At 35.9% G+C, this 20,325-nt stretch overlaps 4 protein-coding genes and 2 long non-coding RNA genes across 10 annotated transcripts in view; 3 read left to right on the top strand and 3 right to left on the bottom strand.

The window, feature by feature from the left end:
* The first annotated feature begins 489 nt into the window (after nucleotides 1-489).
* On the top strand, nucleotides 490-1,438 carry LOC129793082 (mitotic spindle assembly checkpoint protein MAD2A). The gene is made up of 2 exons (XM_055832664.1): nucleotides 490-725; nucleotides 789-1,438. The coding sequence occupies exons 1-2, from the start codon at nucleotides 650-652 to the stop codon at nucleotides 1,337-1,339; spliced, it is 627 nt and encodes a 208-aa protein (XP_055688639.1). The 5' UTR covers nucleotides 490-649; the 3' UTR covers nucleotides 1,340-1,438.
* On the top strand, nucleotides 1,413-2,412 carry LOC129793081 (uracil phosphoribosyltransferase homolog). Its single transcript, XM_055832663.1, has 3 exons — nucleotides 1,413-1,608; nucleotides 1,675-2,010; nucleotides 2,075-2,412. The coding sequence occupies exons 1-3, from the start codon at nucleotides 1,496-1,498 to the stop codon at nucleotides 2,280-2,282; spliced, it is 657 nt and encodes a 218-aa protein (XP_055688638.1). The 5' UTR covers nucleotides 1,413-1,495; the 3' UTR covers nucleotides 2,283-2,412.
* On the bottom strand, nucleotides 2,308-4,779 carry LOC129793074 (probable tRNA N6-adenosine threonylcarbamoyltransferase, mitochondrial). Its single transcript, XM_055832648.1, has one exon. It carries the CDS (start codon nucleotides 3,821-3,823, stop codon nucleotides 2,588-2,590), a length of 1,236 nt encoding a protein of 411 aa, XP_055688623.1. The 5' UTR covers nucleotides 3,824-4,779; the 3' UTR covers nucleotides 2,308-2,587.
* Nucleotides 4,780-4,850: 71 nt separating this feature from the next.
* Nucleotides 4,851-11,648, top strand: LOC129793084 (uncharacterized). Of its 3 annotated transcripts, XR_008750875.1 has the most exons (8): nucleotides 4,851-5,075; nucleotides 5,171-5,264; nucleotides 5,350-5,401; nucleotides 5,459-5,625; nucleotides 5,687-5,821; nucleotides 8,699-8,766; nucleotides 9,469-10,843; nucleotides 11,082-11,648. It is a non-coding gene; the product is annotated as an uncharacterized LOC129793084 (long non-coding RNA). The 3 variants fall into 3 exon arrangements; XR_008750874.1 differs by having other exon boundaries at nucleotides 9,469-11,648; XR_008750873.1 differs by lacking the exons at nucleotides 9,469-10,843; nucleotides 11,082-11,648 and having other exon boundaries at nucleotides 8,699-8,829.
* On the bottom strand, nucleotides 9,397-13,238 carry LOC129793085 (uncharacterized). 2 transcript variants are annotated; one of them, XR_008750877.1, is made up of 4 exons: nucleotides 12,958-13,238; nucleotides 12,301-12,862; nucleotides 12,107-12,229; nucleotides 9,397-9,513 (listed from the first exon to the last, which is right to left on the bottom strand). It is a non-coding gene; the product is annotated as an uncharacterized LOC129793085 (long non-coding RNA). The 2 variants fall into 2 exon arrangements; XR_008750876.1 differs by having other exon boundaries at nucleotides 12,301-13,230.
* An 828-nt stretch (nucleotides 13,239-14,066) lies between these two features.
* LOC129793055 (uncharacterized) overlaps nucleotides 14,067-20,325 on the bottom strand; it is a 56,530-nt gene continuing 50,271 nt past the window's right edge. The window contains exons 6-11 of one of the 2 annotated variants that reach the window (XM_055832602.1): nucleotides 19,251-19,395; nucleotides 17,772-17,885; nucleotides 17,409-17,608; nucleotides 17,205-17,346; nucleotides 16,058-16,286; nucleotides 14,067-15,974 (exon numbers count right to left, since the gene is read on the bottom strand). In XM_055832602.1, the coding sequence (XP_055688577.1) occupies nucleotides 14,379-15,974; nucleotides 16,058-16,286; nucleotides 17,205-17,346; nucleotides 17,409-17,608; nucleotides 17,772-17,885; nucleotides 19,251-19,395 (2,426 nt within the window). In that variant the 3' untranslated portion in view covers nucleotides 14,067-14,378. The remainder of the gene's footprint in view (nucleotides 15,975-16,057; nucleotides 16,287-17,204; nucleotides 17,347-17,408; nucleotides 17,609-17,771; nucleotides 17,886-19,250; nucleotides 19,396-20,325) is intronic. The other variant, XM_055832603.1, reaches the window with a different exon arrangement.

Here is a 20,325-nt window from a genome sequence, read left to right as displayed (position 1 = left end):
TGCAATGCCAAAGATTTGTAAATAAGAATTAAGAATAATTTTTTTAGTCTGTGTTTAGTGCTTTATGAGAGCATCTCAAACATCACAGTATCGCAGCTGCTTCACTGCAAAATATATATTTTTCAGTTGTATAGGATGATTAATATAAATATCTTGTTAATTTTTATATAAGAGTAAATAAATAAATTAAAAATATTCATGGATAAAAATGATACAAAAACATCAATAAAATTTGCTTCAAAAAATCAAATTTTGAAGATTTTTCTTTGAGGCTTCTTCTTTTCTTGTAGCTCTTGACATTTTTGGTAAGTTTACACCATCTTTAGCATCCTCTATTCGTTCTAATTCTTCTAATTAATGCAAATAATTCGTAAGATTCCTGAAATTTGTCTCAATTTAGAAAATATTGATCGTTTATCGACACACAAAAACCGTTGACAGATTCAAAATTAAATATTTGTCATTTGTCGGCCTTCCATGAAAAAATTCGTTAAAAACCCAAGATAGCGACTCGCCAATTGTTTTGGTGAAAATTCTAAAGAAAATCCTTGTTTTCCACGAGTTCTAATAGTGCTGAAGTGCATTTTCTACTCCAATTTAGAAGTTAATCCCATTTCCACGTAGAATTTGTAGAAATTTCCTGGAGAAAATGACGGAAACATCGCAAACAGTGAAGAATTGTATAACGCTGAGTGGATCAGCTGCAATAATTTGCGAATATTTAAGTAAATTTCCCGGAATTTTCAGAATTTCCTCCCACTTTGGTTTACAATGGATCTTACTTGCAGATTTTGGCGTGAATTCTGTACTCTTCCAGCGAGGAATCTACCCACCAGAGAGCTTCTCAACGGTTCAACAGTACGGCTTGACGATTTTTATGTCACAAGATGAGAAGATCACGGAATTCCTGAAGAAGGTTCTCACAAAAGCCCAAGATTGGATCACAGAGAATAAAGTGGAGAAGATCTCTTTGGTCATTAAGAATTCTCACACTGCCGAAACGCTGGAATGCTGGGATTTCAAGATTGACAACGAAAATGAGAATGTTCCCAGTAAGGATGGGCAGGAAGTGACATCGTCGAAGGATTTGAAGAGGATTCAGAATGAGATTCGTGATGTAATGCGACAGATTAGTGCTACGGTGTCCTTTCTACCTCTTCTGGACTACATTTGTTCCTTTGACATCCTCATCTATACGCACAAGGATACAGAAATTCCGGAACAGTGGGACAACACAGAAGGAGTCTTCATCCAAAATGCCCAATCTGTTCAGCTTAAATCCTTCTCAACGGGGCTCCATCAGCTCTCAACTGTGGTTAATTTCAAGATGAATCTCTAAATTTTCTCAGCTTTTCCACAAAACAATTGTTTCTCAAATTCGCCTCCTTCGTTGAGTTTTCAAATTACAATAAAAGAAATGACAAGAACTTAACGAAAAGTCTCTTTGTGTTGTGAAATTTTCTCTACTACTTTTCCGGGTGTTTTGTGGGTTAAAATGGGCAGTGGTGGTGATGTCTTGGTACCCCCAACCTGTGATTATGGGCCAAATCTCAAATTAATCCCCACAAATGACCAATTGAAGGAACTTCAGACTATCCTGCGCGATAAGTGAGGTTATAGCACGTGAATGTTTCCCCGGATGGGTTTGACGGATGCTTTTTGCATGTCTTCCAGGAACACCAGCCGCAGTGATTTCAAATTCTACGCCGACCGTCTCATCCGCCTTGTGATTGAGGAGAGTCTCAATCAACTTCCCTATTCCCCAATTCGTGTTATAACCCCCACAGGAGCTCACTATGATGGGCTGAAGTATCGATCCGGAAACTGTGGAGTGTCCATTGTTCGTTCTGGTGAGGCCATGGAGCAGGGATTGCGCGATTGTTGTCGCTCAATACGCATCGGGAAGATTCTCGTGGAGTCTGATGCTGAGACTCACGTTGCCCGGGTTGTCTATGCACGATTCCCGGAAGATATCTCCCGAAGGCAGATCCTCCTCATGTACCCCATAATGTAAGCTCCCTTAAAATACCTCCTCTGTATAGCTTCTAAAAATTGTTAATTTTTCGCATGACAGGTCAACAGGGAATACAGTCATCCAGGCAGTTAATGTGCTGAAGGAGCATGGAGTTCCGGAAAATTGCATTATCCTCTCGAATCTCTTCTGCACCCCAATGGCAGCCAAAACCATCGTTTCAGCCTTCCCGCAGATGAAGATTCTCACATCTGAACTCCATCCAGTGGCACCAAATCACTTTGGTCAGAAGTATTTTGGAACTGATTGATTTATCCGGAAAAAAACGTTCCTCGTTTGATCAAGTCAGCAAGTTCATCCTCCCTGGACAACTTGCCGAGTATTTTATTTAAATAACATATTTTAATACAAGTTTTGTCAATAAACTAATCCTAAAGAAAGCGATTTCTTTCCTTCTTTATTAATAAGAAAAAAAAATCCAGGCTCAGGACTTTGTGGGATTGCTGATGGAATCAGGAAATTTCATCACTTTTTGGGCACTATTTTATCACTTTTGAACTTATTCCCTCAGATAATTAGTCTGAGGATTTCTTTAAAAAAAAGGGAGCTTGAACCTTAATTCGCTACCACTTGATTTATACCTTCCCGAAGGAGAGGAATCTTCTCCCATTTGCAGGCTATATGACTCTCCTTTACTTTGTCCACCAGGGATGTTCCCAAAGCACATTTAGGTTCAATGTCCACAGAATCCAAATCATCCACAACACCCAATCCTTCCTTGAATTTCTCCACTCCATTCCAGGCAATCATAACTCCATTGTCTGTGCAATACTTCTTTTCCGGACGATACGTGTTGTACCCTCGGCTCTCACCCAGTTGGGATATAGCTTCAAAAATAAAGTCATTGCACGCAACACCTCCACCAAAGACCAAAGACTTGATTCCATTTTCATCCACAAGTCCTTCCCTTTCACAGAATTCCATGGCTCTCTGTGTTCGATGACAGAGATGCCTCGTGATAGCCCTAAGAAATCCACTGCAAAAGTCCTCAAAGTAGGGAATCATTTCGCCTGGGCCAACTTGGAATTCCTTCCCATGTGCTAGAATGTGTCTCCTGGCGGAATTTTTAAGTCCTGAAAAGCTAAATTGACAATCCCTCATATGTGCCAGAGGTAGTGGGAATTCAAATCTCCCAGGATTCTTTGCTTTCCTAGCTGCTGTCTCAATTGCTGCTCCTCCGGACATTGATCTATAATCCGGATGATTGTGAATGTTCATCTGTCGGGCAATCTTATCAAATGCCTCTCCAGGAGCATCATCCATTGACTCACCCAGTAGATAGAATTCACTCAGAGACTTTACAAGGCTCAGTTGGCAATGCCCTCCAGAAGCCAGGAGGCAGATGAATGGGAAATCAACTGCAGTAGTCATCCGGACAGTTAAAGCATGGGCTTCCATGTGATGGATGGGAATCAAGGGTTTTCCCTGATTTCGTGCCAAGTGCTTTCCATACCGTAGCCCTATCAGCAGACTCAGTGGCAATCCTGGACGATTTGTAACAGCTATTGCATCCACGTCCTTAACGGCAACACCAGCAGTGGTCAGGGCACTGTTGACAACGCTGACAATATTCTCCCGGTGCATGTCCTGAGCAAGTGGTGGGATTATTCCTCCATTCTTCAGGTGAACACTAAGCTGAGATTGCAGAGCTTCCCCGAGAATCCTTCCGTTACTATCAAGAACAGCTGCTCCTGTATCATCGCACGATGTTTCAATTCCGAGGATTAGGAAGTTCTCCTTTTTGCTGTAGTTCCTCCTCAGGAATTTTCTCGCAACTCTTTGTAAAAACATCCTACGGCAGATTTTAAGATTGTTTTTTTTTTTTTTTTTTGTGGAAAATGCCGGGAGATAACTTCAAGATTTGAGGTTATGAAATTATTTTTGAATTAAAGTTAGGTTATGGAAAACTGTCAACGACCGAAACAGTTCAAGAATTTTTTCTTATGAATTGCAATTTTCTTATATTCCGTGTGGTTTAACCTCTAGGCCGCCAAGCGGGGTCGTTGAACGACCCCAGCCCTATATTTCGTGCTATAACTTAACCTGCTGGCCGCCAAGACCTTGGAGCTTCCTTAGAGCGCCAAGGTGGGGTCGTTGAACGACCCCAAGAAGGAAGTCGATTTTCTCATAAACTATAAAACCGGGAACTGTCGGGTCACTACCTTTAGACTCCTTATATAGTCCTCTTGCCCCTTGCATCACAAATTCGCCACCCGGAAACACGCAGAAGAAGATATTAGGGAAAAACATTTTTCACTCATTTTTCACACTTTCTTCGTGAGAAATTTGCCACGAAGTTGACCGCAACTGCTATTTTTTTTCACTACTTCCCCACATTCCCCTCACTTCCCGCACCGTGATAAATGGCAATATTTCTCGAATATTCTTTATTGTTTTGCACATTTATATGCTTCTAATTATGTTTTATGTTGTTTATGTTACTTATTCGCGATAATTCTGACACTGAGATGGTAAAGTGAGAAAGTAAACACAACCCTTCAACTCCCTTCAACCATATGATTTATGATGTGACTAACTTCATTCTAAGAAATTTTCCGCTGCATGGCCGTTACACCAATTTTTGAATTCCCTTCTTCTACATTTTCCTTAATAACTTTTCTTGTGGTGGACGGATTGAGCTGAAATTTTTACACAACCTCCTCAGATAACCAAAGAACTTATTTCCAAAAGATGGGAACGCTAACTTTTATAATTATTAAGTTATAGCACGAAATATAGGGCTGGGGTCGTTCAACGACCCCGCTTGGCGGCCTAGAGGTTAATAAATATAAAAGATACCATTCCCATCTTTTCCCAGTGGGGAAAGGCTCGGCATGTGAGGTATAATGCCGAGATTTTCGGCACAATTACGGCACAAAGTTTTAATTCAAAAGCATCCGCGTAGTGGCGCATAGTGCTTTATCGTGATTCTCGGCATATTTTCGGTATTGTAGTTTTTTGACATGCACGGTGTAAAAGTGGCGTGGGTTCACAAAAAAACCCATTTTCAGTGATTTTCTTCAATTTTCCGGCAATCTATTCGGTAAGTAAGTTATCTTAAAGTGAATAGTGCTATGAAGGAAATGGAATATTTCGTCCAAAGGGCCTAAAAATGTGTATTTTCTTTGTTTTCTTTAGCGTTGCTGTGCTAGAGGAGAATTTGTTTGGACTGCTGAAGGACACCGTACCGTTCCGGAGCTGTTTCATCCCGTGTGCTTCACTTCAAAAATAGGTGAGATTAGTTTATGATTTTAGTTGCATTTTAATTGTTTTGAAGTCTAAGTGTACCGGAATCTCATCTTCATTCATATAAACAGGGGAGTCGACATGGAAACTTATTCTTGGGAACGACAGAGTCGACATGGAAACGTAAGAATTTTAGTTAAATTATACTTTTGGTTTTTGGCTGACAAGAGTGAATTTCAGGTACCAAGCGGGCAAGCAAACAAGGCCATCGTCACACCAGTTTGGAATAGGGACTCCATAGTGCCTACAAGAGATGCTTCTGAAGAAGGAAAAATGAGATATCCGGATGCGCAAGACATCTGGAATTTCACCCGATCCAATACTTCCTCAAATGACGATATAAAATAGTAAGAATATTTTTTATTCTTAAAAAAATTGTTTTTTTTATCTTATTGTAATTCATTCTAGGTACAGTACAGAAAGGAAACATCAAAGGCGATTGCATTACACTGGATATTCACAATCTTGTCGATCTTGGTTTCCAGTAATCCAATACCAACGGATGGTACATCAAAATGTCTACCACTAGAGCTCTGATTTAGAGTGAGTATACTTTTCAACAAGTTCTCTTATACCATTCAACTGTGATTCTCTCAAAGACAAGAATTGGTCATTCTTTCATTTCTATTTTTTATGTCTTAACATTCAATGATTTTGTGATAGTTGAATTATATAAATTTATAAATTAAAAGTAATACTTTATGATTTTTTCCTTTATGTAAAGTAGAACATAAATAATTAATATTTCATTGAAGTTTAGAAATGATTTAAAAAACATGATATTTTTTTTCCAAAAATATATTTATTAATGTCTTGTTGGCTAAGCATTCAAAATCCCTTTTTCAATTTCAATTAATTCTGCATAGATATTCTTTTCTGAATTAAATATATACAGCACTGTCCAAGACATAAAATAATCTTTTTTTAGTATCAAAAGAAAATGTAAATTGTCCGGTTGGAACACTAATTTACCATAATTTTTAAAAATATTTGGTAAAAGACAATTTTAATCAAAATCGTCAAGATTCTTGCCTAAATCTTGTAATTTTTGTCTTTTAGAAAATTTTATTGTAAGGATTTAATATTTTTAAACAAATACTTAAGTATTATATCTAAAATAATACTCATCCACAAATTGTGAGAAATCGCGAAAATGGCAAATTTTATAGATTCTGAAAACTAAATAAAAAGTGAAAATTATTTAAACATAGGGGTCGATTCGTATAAAAATCTTTTCTTTTTCTTTTTAACAATTTAAAAATTTTTGGAAGATTTTGACAGTTTCTTTTTTAATATCCTTCTATAAAAGAAAAACAAAAAATTGTTCCAGAAAACAGTCAGAAAGAACTTTAATCAGCCCTGAAAAAATAATTTTCCTTCAAAAACCTAATTAAAGAAAGAAATAAAATGGCAAAATGTCATAAGATTTTCCCAGAATACCAAAAATCTTAAACTGATGAATTGTAAAAAAAGAAAAGATTTATATCAAAATCTACTCCATAATTGAAATTAAATGTAGGTACTTTAAATGTCTTTATTTTAATTATAATTCAACTGATGTGAGTAAAAGAAAAAAAAACTATTTTCTTTCATTCAAAAAAATATCTGAAGTTTTTTTTTTTTTAGTTTTCTATAAAAAAAAATTGTTGAAAGTATTTTTGCTAGAATATTGTGATTGAACATGAATGAATATATAAAATATTAGCAAAAGGATTGTCTTTAGATAAAACATTTCAATAAATTTATGGCAAAATAGTGTCAAAAACCAGACAAAATAATACAAAAAGAAATTTCCAAGAAAATATTATTTTTATAAGAAAATAAAATTTATTTAAATTATTTACATTTATTAAAAGAATGGGAAAGTCTTTTCAAATTACTTCGATTTTTATTTTAATTAAATAATATAAAAAATCTACTAAATCGATATTAATTAAAAAAAATTAAACAAATCATCTCCAGAACACAAAAAAATTAGAAATTTTGTTCGGTCATTTATAACGAATCATTTATTGAGTAACTTCATTCAATTTTGCGAAAAAAACTTAACTTCAAATCTCATAAATCCATTCTGTGCGAAACATATTCTAAAATCAATAATTAATTAGTTGGTATACCACAATCGTGGCATACCAAGTATTGTAATCATCGGAAAAACCGCCCACCTCAGATCGGGCTCAAACTTAGTATAAGCACGTTTTAGATATCCCACATTACGAAAATGGTGGTGGAAAATTTTTGATCCGGCCGGCCTGCCGGCCGGCCTTCCGGCCGGCCGGCCTTCCGTTGGTCCAAACTTTGCCTTATAATTCGAGAACGGTAACAGATAGAGACTTCGGGTTTGAAGTTTTCTATAGAAATGTGGGTGTAAAATTTCATTTTTTCGCATTTTCAAAATCCAAGATGGCCGCCGTCCGCCATTTTGAAATACCGTCAACCACTTCCCTTATAGCTAGAAGTCTGAAATTTTAGTATGATGTAGAGCTCAGTAAGACATTTTCATCAACAAATCATACTTGAAAATCGGTCAAGCGGTTTAGCAAATATGGCGGCCTAAAGCAAAAAGTGTTTTTTCGATATAACTCAAGAACGGCTTGACCGATTTTGACCATCTTGGTATCAAATGAAAGGTATTGAGTAGCCCTACAACTGTTTAGAACATTTTAAGTTTCAAAAACATCCGCAAGAGGCGCTAAAATCAAAAACAAAAATTGCCTAACTTTAAGGGGCAATATCTCCGAATCCCCATTAGGCAAATCTTTTAAATTTTGATATGTTGTAGCAGGACTAATAATCTTGCACCAGTCCGAAAATGAAGAAAATCTATGTCGCCGTTTAGAAGATATGGCCATTTGAAAAATTCTTGAATTTGAAAAGTTCTAATAGCCATATCTCTTAAACGGCTTGTCCTATTTGGCTCAACTTGGTATCAAATTAAAGGTTTTGCAAATCTCTACAACTTTCTAGAACATCAGAAACCTGTAGAACCATTCCATGAGGACATAAAGTGCAAAAAAATGTTTTGGTCAAACAAATATCCGCCATTTTTGTTCTAGATGTGACCTTGAAAATTACTGATATATATGTCAACTTATAGCTTGTTTCAAGACCTTTCCAAAACTAGTCAAGAAATTTCTGTAAGTCTTATAGAACTTCAGATATGAGCATTTTTATCTTTCATATTGATGAATATCATAAAAAAATCAACTTTGCCTACTAATTCTGCTCACAAATTAAATTACAACGCATAAACTGACCCATCCGCGTTGTGGTATACCAACTCTAATAACTGGACGCGTTATGATTGACTTTAATTCCTGGATTTTTAATAAAATCTATTCTAAGAGCCAACAGAAATGTGCTTTTTTCTATTTTTTTTTTACACATTTTTAAATAATTTTTTTATATTTTTCTTTGCAGCAATTGGTTGATGACACCATCTTCAATAATGCAGCAAAGGAAAATGGACAACTGACAGCGATGGAAAAGTAAGAAAATTAAAAAAAAAATGTATTCAAATAAAATTTTAAAATAAAAATGTAAAAAAAAAAGAATTTTCTGGTTTTTATTTTTCGTTTCTTAACGGCTGTAATTTAAATTTAAATTGCATGCCGAAAATATACCGAGATTCATGCCGAGAATCATGCCGAGAATACACCGGGAGTATACCGAGAATGATGCCGAGATTTCATATAAAATTTTTCCCACAGGTTCAAAAATCCATACATTTCTCGGTATCGCCTCGGCACGATCTCGGTATTGTCTTATAACGAGAAATCATGCCGAAATACCGAGATTCTCGTTACGAAAACATGCCGAGATTCCCCACTGGGTTGGAACCCAGTGGGGAATCTCGGCATGTTTTCGTAACGAGAATCTCGGTATTTCGGCATGATTTCTCGTTATAAGACAATACCGAGATCGTGCCGAGGCGATACCGAGAAATGTATGGATTTTTGAACCTGTGGGAAAAATTTTATATGAAATCTCGGCATCATTCTCGGTATACTCCCGGTGTATTCTCGGCATGATTCTCGGCATGAATCTCGGTATATTTTCGGCATGCAATTTAAATTTATATTCCCACCGTTTAAAAACGAAAAATAAAAACCAGAAAATTCTTTTTTTTACTTTTTTTATTTAAAATTTTATTTTATTTACAATTATAATTTGTTTTCTCACCAACGCAGTTCTTCGCGTAGTTTTTCCTTAACTTCTATCTGGAGACGGGCTTCCTGTAAAGAAAAATTAAAAAAAAACATCTCTTTATTCAAGAATTCCTTAATAAATAGAAAAAAACACATTTTTGTCGGCTTTTGAGACTGATTTCATTAAAAAAAATGAATTAAATTATTTATTAATTTTAAAAATGTGTTTAGCACATAATGATTTTATGCGAATTTAAGTTTTTATTTGCAACATTTTTGCAAATTTGTTATAAATCACTATAACAATTATTGGTGATTTTTTTATTGATTTATTAGAATTTTTTTGTGTTTATTTGAAACTAGTCAACCCGAGCCCCCAATCACGTGTGAGCAAACTCCATTTTAAGCTATAAAAGGGGGGCGTATATTAGTAGGGGGGATGAATAATACGGTACCCCGAAAAATTCTAAAAAAAAAATCCCGTTATCTGACTCTTTAACAGGTAGAAAATGGGAAAAAATCAATTTTTCTGTGGGGGCGCTATAAAGGGGGGTTGGGGCGGAATCCCATATAGCGCTTGCAACTCGTATTGACCCCCTCTACCCCCCTACAAAATTTCATCAAGATCGGCCCAGCCGTTTCGGAGGAGTTCATGTGCCACAGACAGACAAACAAACATTTTCAGCTTTATATATTAAGATAAGAATCAAATTGTTTTGAAAAGATTTTCCCACCATTTTACAAAATGGAAATATTTATTTTAATTGCTTATAAACATAGGTAATATTTATTTAGAATTTTATTTGTACTATCTTGTCTGTTTTTTGACACTATTTTGCCATGAAATTGAAATATTTTATCAAAAAACACTTTATTTGCTAATATTTTATATGATCAATCAAATGATTTCAGCAAAAATACAAATTTTAACAATTTGTTTTAAAGAAAACTAAAAAAGATTAAAGATATTTTTTGAATAAAGGAAAATACTTTGTTTTTTTTCTTTTATTATGAAAATATTATTCAGTACACTTATATCAGTTGAGATTCAATTAAAATTAGGACAATATTCAATTTTTTTCGAAATTAATTAAAAATACATTTAATTTCAATGATGGGGTAGATTCTGATATAAATATTTTCTATTCTTTTGTTTTCTTACAATTCGTCAGTTATTAGTTTTTTGGTATTCTGGGAAAAATCTTATAAGTAAGATTTTGACATTTCATTTCTTTCTTTAATCAGGCTTTTGAAGGAAAATTACTTTTCCAAGGCTGATTAAAGATTTTTCTGACTGTTTTCTAGAACAATTTTTTGTTTTCTCTTTGAAGGATTTTAAAACATAAAATGTCAAAATTTTCCAACAACTTTTAAATTGTTAGAAAGTAAAAAGATTTTTATCAGAAACGACCCCTATGTTTAACCCTTTAAGGTTTTTTGGGTCATACGCTGATCCAAACGTGAAACATTTTATTTTTTCAATTATTTAAGAATGTAATTGTTTTTCCATGTTACAAATGCATCAAATTCACGCATAAGGGGTCAAAGAAGACATTCTGTGTGAGAAAAGTCCTCTAAAAAAAATTCATAGAATAAAAATCGCGATAAAAGAGCGCATGTTTCAATGTTTTTATGTTTCACGTTGGACGTTAAAGGGTTAAATATTTTTCGTCTTTTATTCAGTTTTCAGAATCTATTAAAACTTGCCATTTACGTGAATTCTCACAATTTGTGGATGAGTATGATTTTAGATAATAATGAAATGTTCATTTGAAAACGTTAAATTCTTACAATAAAATTTGTATAAGACATGAATGACATGATTTAGGCAAGAATCTTGAAGATTTTGATAAAAATCGCGTAAAATTGCAATGTATCGCGAAAAAGTATTGTCAAAATCTTACTTTATAAGTCTTACAAGTTTAAAATTAAAATATGTTAAACACTGCTAGGCAAAATTGTCTTTTACCACTTTTAAAAATTATGGCAAAATAGTGGTCCAACCAGACAAAACGTTACAAAAAAAAATCTTTTTTGATACGAAAAACAGATTAATTTTGTCTTGGATAGTATACTTAATTCAGAAAAAAAAGCCATTCATTTTTAATTGAATATGTAATTTAAAGGAACTATGCTTTCTGTTTTCTACAAACTTTTAATCAATGAATTGCAATTTAGATAAGATTTGTTTTTTTCACTAAACTTATAATTTGAATACAAAATATTTTTGATAAAAAAAGAACTGAATTTTATGAAATACCATAGGAGTGGTAAAGTGAAATGTCTGTGTTTGAAAGAAAAAAAGTTGCCAAAAACATGAAAGACCTCATTATGTCTTGAAATTAGCTTGACTATGTTTGTATTTTACATAAAAAAAATTATTTTAAACATTTAGCTAGCTAGACAAAAAAATGATTTTTTGGCAAAAAGTTATCAATTTTTTAAATCAGTTCTAAAACTTCAAAAAATAATAATTATTATTATTTATGTTCTAATTTACATAAATGAAAAAAATCATAAAGTGATACTTTTCAATGATAAAATTATAGAACACATCATAAAATCATTGGTTAATATAAAGACATAAATTAATAGACTTAATGAAAGACCAATGCTTATTTTGTCTTTAAAAGAATCACAGATGAAAGGTATGTAAGAACTTGTTGAAAAGTATACTCACTCTAAATCAAAACTCCATTAGTAGACATTGGACGTACGACCTGTTGGTGATGGATTTCAGGAAATCAAAACCGACAAGGATGTGAATGAAGCTTCCTTCCGGATTCCATGATTCCAGGAACACCTTGAATGGATTCCAATAAGATAAAAATAAGATAAAAAAACAAAATGTTAAGGATTGAAAAGTATTCTTACTATTTTGTATCGTCCTTTGACAAAGTATTGGATAGATGTTCCCGGTTGTAGTGAAGAAGTACAATATTCCTGATCTCTTCCGCATCCGGATTGCTCATTTTTGCTTTTACATAAGCATCCCTTGTGGACTCTGTGAAGTTTCCTATTCCAAACCGGCGTGACGATGGACTTGTTTGAAGTTTCCCTCCTTGATCACTTACCTGAAATTAACTTTTAGCCAAAAACCAAAATTAGAATTTAAATAAAGTTCTTACGCTTCCAAGAATACGTTTTCCCCGTTTTCACGTGAACTTCATTCATGAGATGCGTGAGACTAAGATAAATGGGATGACGCTACATCTCCCAGAAAAATTATAAAATTCTTTAACTAAACTAACGATGCATCCGGCTCCCCTGATTAGCTGAATCAAGATGAGATTCCGGTGCGTTTAGACCCCAAAACAATTAAAATGCAAATATAATTATGGACTAAATTAAACCTGTAATGAAATTTTAGTTCCGGATGGGTACGGTCACGGTGTCCTTCAGAAGTTCAAACAAAATCTCCTTCAACACAGCAATGCTAAAGAAAACAAAGAAAATACATATTTTTAGGCGCATTAAACGAATTCTTCCATTTTCTTATTAATTCTATACGCATTAGGATAACTTACTTACCGAATAGATTGCCGGAAAATTGAGGAAAATCACTGAAAATTGGGTTTTCGTGAACCCACGCCACTATTTTCACCGTGCATGCCAAAAAACAACAATACCGAAAATATGCCGAGAATAACGACAAAGCACTATGCGCCACTACGCGGATGGTTTTGAATTAAAATTTGTGCCGTAATTGTGCCGAAAATCTCGGCAGTATACCTCACATGCCGAGCCTTTCCCCACTGGGAAATAAGTTCTTTGGTTATCTGAGGAGGTTGTGTAAAAATTTCAGCTCAATCCATCCACCACAAGAAAAGTTATTAAGGAAAATGTAGAAGAAGGGAATTCAAAAATTGGTGTAACGGCCATGCTGCGGAAAATTTCTCAGAATGAAGTTAGTCACATCATAAATCATATGGTTGAAGGGGGTTGAAGGGTTGTGTTTACTTTCTCACTTTACCTTCTCAGTGTCAAAGTTATCTCAAATAAGTAACATAAACAACATAAAACATAATTAGAAGCATATAAATGTGCAAAACAATAAAGAATATTCGAGAAATATTGCCATTTATCACTGTGCGGGAAGTGAGGGGAATGTGGGGAAGTAGTGAAAAAAAATAGCAGTTGCGGTCAACTTCGTGGCAAATTTCTCACGAAGAAAGTGTGAAAAATGAGTGAAAAATGTTTTTCCCTAATATCTTCTTCTGCGTGTTTCCGGGTGGCGAATTTGTGATGCAAGGGGCAAGAGGACTATATAAGGAGTCTAAAGGTAGTGACCCGACAGTTCCCGGTTGTATGGTTTATGAGAAAATCGACTTCCTTCTTGGGGTCGTTCAACGACCCCACCTTGGCGCTCTAAGGAAGCTCCAAGGTCTTGGCGGCCAGCAGGTTAATACAACAATCGCGTGAAAATCTAATAAATAATCTTACCGATTTTACGCAAAGTTTGATTATGGTGTCAATACTGACAGTCAGCCTCTGTACCTTTCATCGCGACTGAGTCAACGAGCCAAACGGTGCTGAACAGGAACGAAATCCTTTCTTTATTTTATGTTCTATCTTCTTCATAAAATAGAAAAATCTTGAGAAAAATTTGATCCTTTGAGCCGATAAAATCACCAAACAAATTTCTTTCTCATTACACAATAGTTCGAGAAGCCTTTTTTATTCAATAATTTTATTAGTGAATTAGTGCTACGTAACTGCATTTTACTCCCATATATAAATGGATATTTTATACAAGTATAGGGTATTTAGAAAAGAGTTAATTTCACTTATAAAATGATATTACAATGCATAATATTTTGTGAATTAGTTGGGTTTTCCGTACGAGTGTGTGGTTAAGTTGCGCTTTGTGCGTTCAATTGCATAATGCACTTTGTATAATTTTTTTTTATAGTTTTGGCACTTGTTCGCGGGGGCGCGTTGTGTTTGCTCTCTCAGATCATACCGTAGTCCGTGCAGAGGGAGGGTATATGACTGGGTTTGCTCTTATCCTGCCCATTGGCCATATTAAGCTCAACAAGGGTATCAATGCTGTTAATACTGACACCCTGGAGGATCTTCTGTGCTGCGAGGGAGGTGAAGTTGAAACTCAAATCCGTGAGACTGGGGAAGTTGTACAAATCACCGGAATCCTTCTCAGGCACCGGAGTTTCCTTGGAGAGGCTCAATCGTCGATCAAGGGGTTCCTTGTCGATGTTACTCTTATCGAGGATTTTCTTGCATTCCGTATTTTTTGCCACGAGATTCGGTTCACTACCCACAGCTACGATATTCTTCTGCAGTATGTGCGCCAAGGAATCCGTATTGATGGCTGGACTTGAGGTGAGGGCCTTTCGATCCATTTGGAGATTCTTCAGATCACAGTGGGAATTCAACTTATCCATTATACGGAGATTTCCCATTGATCCCGTGACATCGTCGCTAAATCTAAAGGCATTCTTATTGTTAACTGGAGACGTTGGATCTGATTCGTTGTTTTTCAAGACATTCTTGTACACAACATTTCCGCCAATTTGCGTAAATTGATTTCCCATTTTGCGACTATTATTCATCTTTGCATCATTATTTACGTTCTTTGTGAACTTTGTGCTCTCATTGCTGAGAATTTCATTAATTAGTGGCGTTACGCTGGAATTGGGGGAGTTTTCACTGATCAATGAGAGGGAATCTCCAGTTTCGGAGTCATCAAATTGCGTCTCCAGTGGTGGAGGTGGAATCTTCGTGAGGTGCCTCTGGATGAGTTCCCCATTGGCATTCTTCACAGTCTCATTGTTAATGATGAACACATTGGGGTTGTCGCAGAGCTTTCCATTCTCAAGGGTGATCACACTGCGAACTGGAGAGTTCTGCAGAAAGATCTTTGTGCTGGGAGTTGTTGCGACACTCCCCGATGTGGTAACTTGGAGGGTGATGGAATTGTTGGAGGTGGAGTTGGCAACACGACTCACGGGCACCTCTTCACCCTTCGTTGAGCTACCCGTTGATGTTGTTTGACGCAGGTGTGGCTTCATCTTTTGATGACTCGGCGATGATCGCGGTGAAATGGCAATCTTAGCGGGTGGTCGCGATGATGTTGATGCCTGAGAATCGAGACTTGAATGACCACTGGTGCGACTCAGTGTCATTTTGCCGCTGTCTATGCTCGATGGCCCAGACAGGAGGGATGTCTTGCCGCTCTCGATGCTCGATGGGCCACTGTGGAGGTGTCTAAAGTGACGAGGATCGCTGTCGAGACGCTGTTTGGCCTTTGCACGCTGATTCTGCTCATCGAGAAGACTCTTGGATGCCAATGCCTTCACGGTGGGCTTTACAGAAGATGGGATTGAGTGAGTTGACCGCGGCAGGCTACCGCTGCAATATGCTGGCGATCGTCGTCTTATTGGTGAGCAATCACGCGACCAGATGAGGAAGGTGGACTCACTGGACATGTGGCGCCTATGATGCCTTCGTGGTAGCGTGGATGATCGCTGACTCAGCTCCGATCCATCGTAGAAAGTTGAATTGGACAGTGTGTGCGTCATTGGGACATCCTGCGGAAGAGATCGCGCATGAGTTCATGATCACGTCCTAAGAGTTAAGAATTTTATTTTTTCCTCTTAAAGAGTAAACTTACGTGATCGGTGGTCTGCGTGCCAACACTGTGAAGGTGAACGGCGCGCGAGTTGAACCACTCAAGAGGCGGAAATTGTGCTGAGAAAGTCTCAATGTGCCTCTGCTTAGATCGACCACTGCGCCGGAAGAGTCGTGACAGCAGAGAGCCCTTCTTCGGCGACGACGAGTCTGTACTTTGGTTCTCTGAGCTGCTACTATCGGCCGTCGAGGCGTACGTCTTCGTGAGGCTTCTGAGTATGTGCCCCCCAAATGAAAAACAAAAGAAATGAAGGAAAGAAAATGAAGAAGACACTAAAATGTGAAAAACCCTTTCTCTTTTAATCAATCGTGATATTTTGATCTCTGTTTGGGCTCTTCTTTTCTTCTCGTCTTCTTCTCGCGCCTCTTTTCTTCCAAACATTTAAATAAACCATATAAGATGTCAGTCAGTTTGTGATTTGCATGGGAATTTAGAGATCTTTTGCATCACCACAGAAGGAAGTTTTTGGGTATACTATTAAAATCTCCTCATTTATTCTCTCGGTGGATGATCCACCTCGTGATCTCCTCAAACGTCTTTCAACTCAATGGAAGATCACTTCGATAGCCTAAAATGGATTTGCGCGTGGTCTTCCCAATAGGGTGCCATGGCGTATCATGCCTGAAAAACTTTCATTTTCAAAATGTTCATATCATTTTTTAAATGAAAATATTTTAAACATGGCGCCAAAATAAATTTATCCAAAAAAGGGAAGCGCGATCACTTTCGCGAAAACCGCAAAAGAAAAAAAATTGAAATCATTCCCAAAGAAAACTTCCCATCTTATTATGAAATTCAAACTACAAAGAGATCATATTGTTTGATTTGCAATCTCCTCAATCTTCTATATTATTTCATATCGCATACGTGAAAAATTAATATTAATTGCCCATGAGTGGTTCCCATCGCGCCCCCTCTTCAATCAAAAAGAACAATTTTGTGAACACACCAATTTTTTCTTCACATTTTGGGGCTAACTCGAGGAAGATTTATGAGTCACACAAATTGAGAAATTAAAGTCAGTGGAGAATGATATCGTGGTGCAAAATCAACATTTTGTTGTTGTTGTAGAGATTGTCGTAATGATTTTATAATTTGCACAGTGCCCGTTTTAAGTGATGATCATTACCTGGTTGAGGAACATCGCTGAAGTCGCTTCGAGGAGCCAAAGAGTCTCATACTGTGGCGCCTTTCGAGACTCCGTGGTGTTGGGAATGAAGCACTTCGGCGCTTTGAACTTCTTGCATACATTATCTTGTCATTGGGATTCCCTGAAATATGGAGGATTAGTTAGATCATGAAACATTATAGAATTGTCGATCGTTTTACTCACCACCGCAGATAACATCCGCAAGATTAGTTTGAATGCATTGATGAGTCAAATCGCCATCTCTTTCCGTTGAAATTTCCCCATAGAGGTTGTGTAGGGCCTCTGAATTAGTTAGGAGAATTGTTCGAGCTTCCTGTGGCTCATCTTCGTAAGTTTCGTCCAAAGATCGATGATCCCGTGGGCGGGATCGACTTCTTCGACGTCTGCAAAGAAAAATAATCAAACAAATTCTGCGTCTTTAAGGATATTTCAGGATTATGGCGTTGAGATTTGATCATGAAGATCACGATCACGTGGAGTTTATAAACTAAATGATCACAATCTCCTCTTTGCCTTTTTAAGATCAATTAGAAAATAAATTCTTACTCTGGTGTTACGATAAAGTATCCCTTTGCAGTTTGGTAGATCTTTCTCTCCTGCATCAATTGCACAAGAGTGTCGTAGATCATTTCCACAGATGGTGGCTGCATGTGAGGAAATCTACAAATGAAATGGAAATAAATTGAAGGACAATTAGCACAAGTATTGATCAACTAAAAGCCAAACAAAAAGCCCAAAAGATCGTATAAAATTCAAAATATTTTCCTAATTAGAAAAATAAACCAACTATGGAAAATCCTTCCGCAATATTTACAAATATGTGCCCCACTTTTCGCATAAAACATTCGAAAATTCAAATAACACATTTTTGTTACTTTTAAATGCACCTCTTTTTGGGAGATCACCCAGAAGTAAGTTACGTGCTTATTTTACAATGCATTACATATTTAGCACCTGGAAAGCCGTACTACTGTCGTAACATTTTTGTGGGTTTATTTCCTTTGTTAGTTAATTAAATGAGCTTCATTTTCGCCTCTCGCGCCATCCGAATACAACACACACACACGGACAGCTTTTATGGCTGTTTTGTGTCTCTGATTTGGATCAATGGGATTTACGATGCGCCGCTGTACTTTCGTTACAGCACATATTATATGGAAAATTTAGAGCATAAGTGGGATGCGAAGTCAAAAGAAATGCGTGTGGTTGAATTTTTTGGCAAATGACCTGTGTTTGCGTGAATTCAGTATGGAATAGAGCACGTGTTGTGATTGTTGTACACAAAAGACGCGTGATAATAATTTTGTAAATATTTTTTGATAATTACGTAGATCGTTAAAAGTTTGTATAGTTTTGTACAATTTATTACAATGTTCAGTTTAGAGAATGAGAATCCGGAAAATGAGTTTCGAATAACGTAAAAAAAATTGAAACTAGGTTTTCCAAAGGATTGAAAACTAGAAAGAATTTTGCAGATCGTAAAAATTCTGGAGTTGAATGGATAAAAAAAAACATACATAATTCCGTTAAACACAAGAAACCGGAAAAATATTTGGCAAAATGTATAACTTTGTTTTGTTGAACAGTAAAAACCAGAATAGCTTTAAAGATCATGAAAAGAAGCTATATAGTTTCACCGAATGTTAGAAAAAAATCAAAAACTGTTAAACTATTAAATGATTTTTACACGTTTCGTAAAAAATTATAATACAGCTCCTAAACAAGAAAAAATTATTAGCAGCTTTTTTTATTTTTAGAAATTCTTTCTTTAGATTATAATTTTTATTGTAATTTAAAAATTAGGTTTATTTTGAGATTAGATGGAGGCGCCAGGTGTAACCAAACGTTTCCATTTCACTTTTTATTAATTTCTATCCATTCGTTGATTTGTTTTTCAGAAACTACAAATTCTAATTCTAAATAAATTTTTTAAATTATTTTTTTACAAAAAAAATCACAAAAATTCTACTAATAAAATATCCAAGAAAATATTAAATTAAAGAGAAAATAGTAAAGGAAACTTACCTCAGCGTTAGCTTTATCTTCACATTCTCAATTGTGGCTGATTGTCCTTGGGATGTCAGATCCATTATGACGTCACAGAGAGCTTCAGGAAGGGGTGTAAACTGCCCCTTGACAATTGGTGTGAGGATGCAGTCATCAATGTCGCCTGCAGAATTGCAAAAAAAAACGAGAGAAAGTTTTAGGCTCACAGAGAAAATCAATACTGTGCAGATTATAATGCGGGTTCAGTCATTGAAAATTCAGAACACATTCTAGCGGGGGTGGAATTGAGAAGGGATTTATAGTAACCTAACTCCCCTTCAAAAACACATCTATGAGACATTTGTGAGGGAAAAGAAGGTAGAAAATTCAGTAGAAAAATCATTCAGCGTATAGAAAATAATTTTTTTACCTATTTATAAATTGCTATATAGCTCGCGAGACAGCCTATCCAATTTACCTTATTCTCTCACAGAACATTTTTCTTCCATTTAAGTGATGGCATATAAATAAAAATTCAGTGAATTCCGTGAGAACGCGACATAGACGCTATAAGTTGACCAGAGCAAAATATAATTTTTGCCGAGGTTTAGCTGCGCTCTAGCCAATCTTATAAGACAACAATTTGCCCTCCCAGCGTGACGACATAACAATCGTAATTGAGCATGTGAACCATTTCATACAGAGCGGGAGATTTTGAGTGAAACGCTTTGCATTCCTAATTAAAATAATACTTAAATACATATAAACGCATTTTCTAATAAGCCCTTTTCTTTGCCTTTTATTTGCCTCGTCGGTAGTGCATTAGACCAAATTATATGACTTTCTTGATGCTCTCAGCAATTACACAATTTCCCCCCGACAAGAAGAAAAAATTTGCACACGAACAGCGAAGAAGAAAAAAAAAACATGTCGCATGAGAAAGAAGTTTAAAAAACAGCGAGGAAATTAACTTCGGAAGTGAATAAAATTCCATCAAAAGATTCGTTTCTCAATTTGCAATTCTTAAGGTTATTTTTTTGGGTGAGAATTCATGTTGAGAATGCCGCGAGACTGCCCAAAAGATCCATCAAATAAGCACGGAGTGGTGCTAATG

This window comes from Lutzomyia longipalpis, chromosome 3 (genome assembly GCF_024334085.1).
Source record: "Lutzomyia longipalpis isolate SR_M1_2022 chromosome 3, ASM2433408v1".
NCBI lineage: Eukaryota > Metazoa > Arthropoda > Insecta > Diptera > Psychodidae > Lutzomyia > Lutzomyia longipalpis.
The sequence above is the reverse complement of the archived record's forward strand: the minus strand, read 5'-3'. Positions and strand labels throughout refer to the sequence as shown.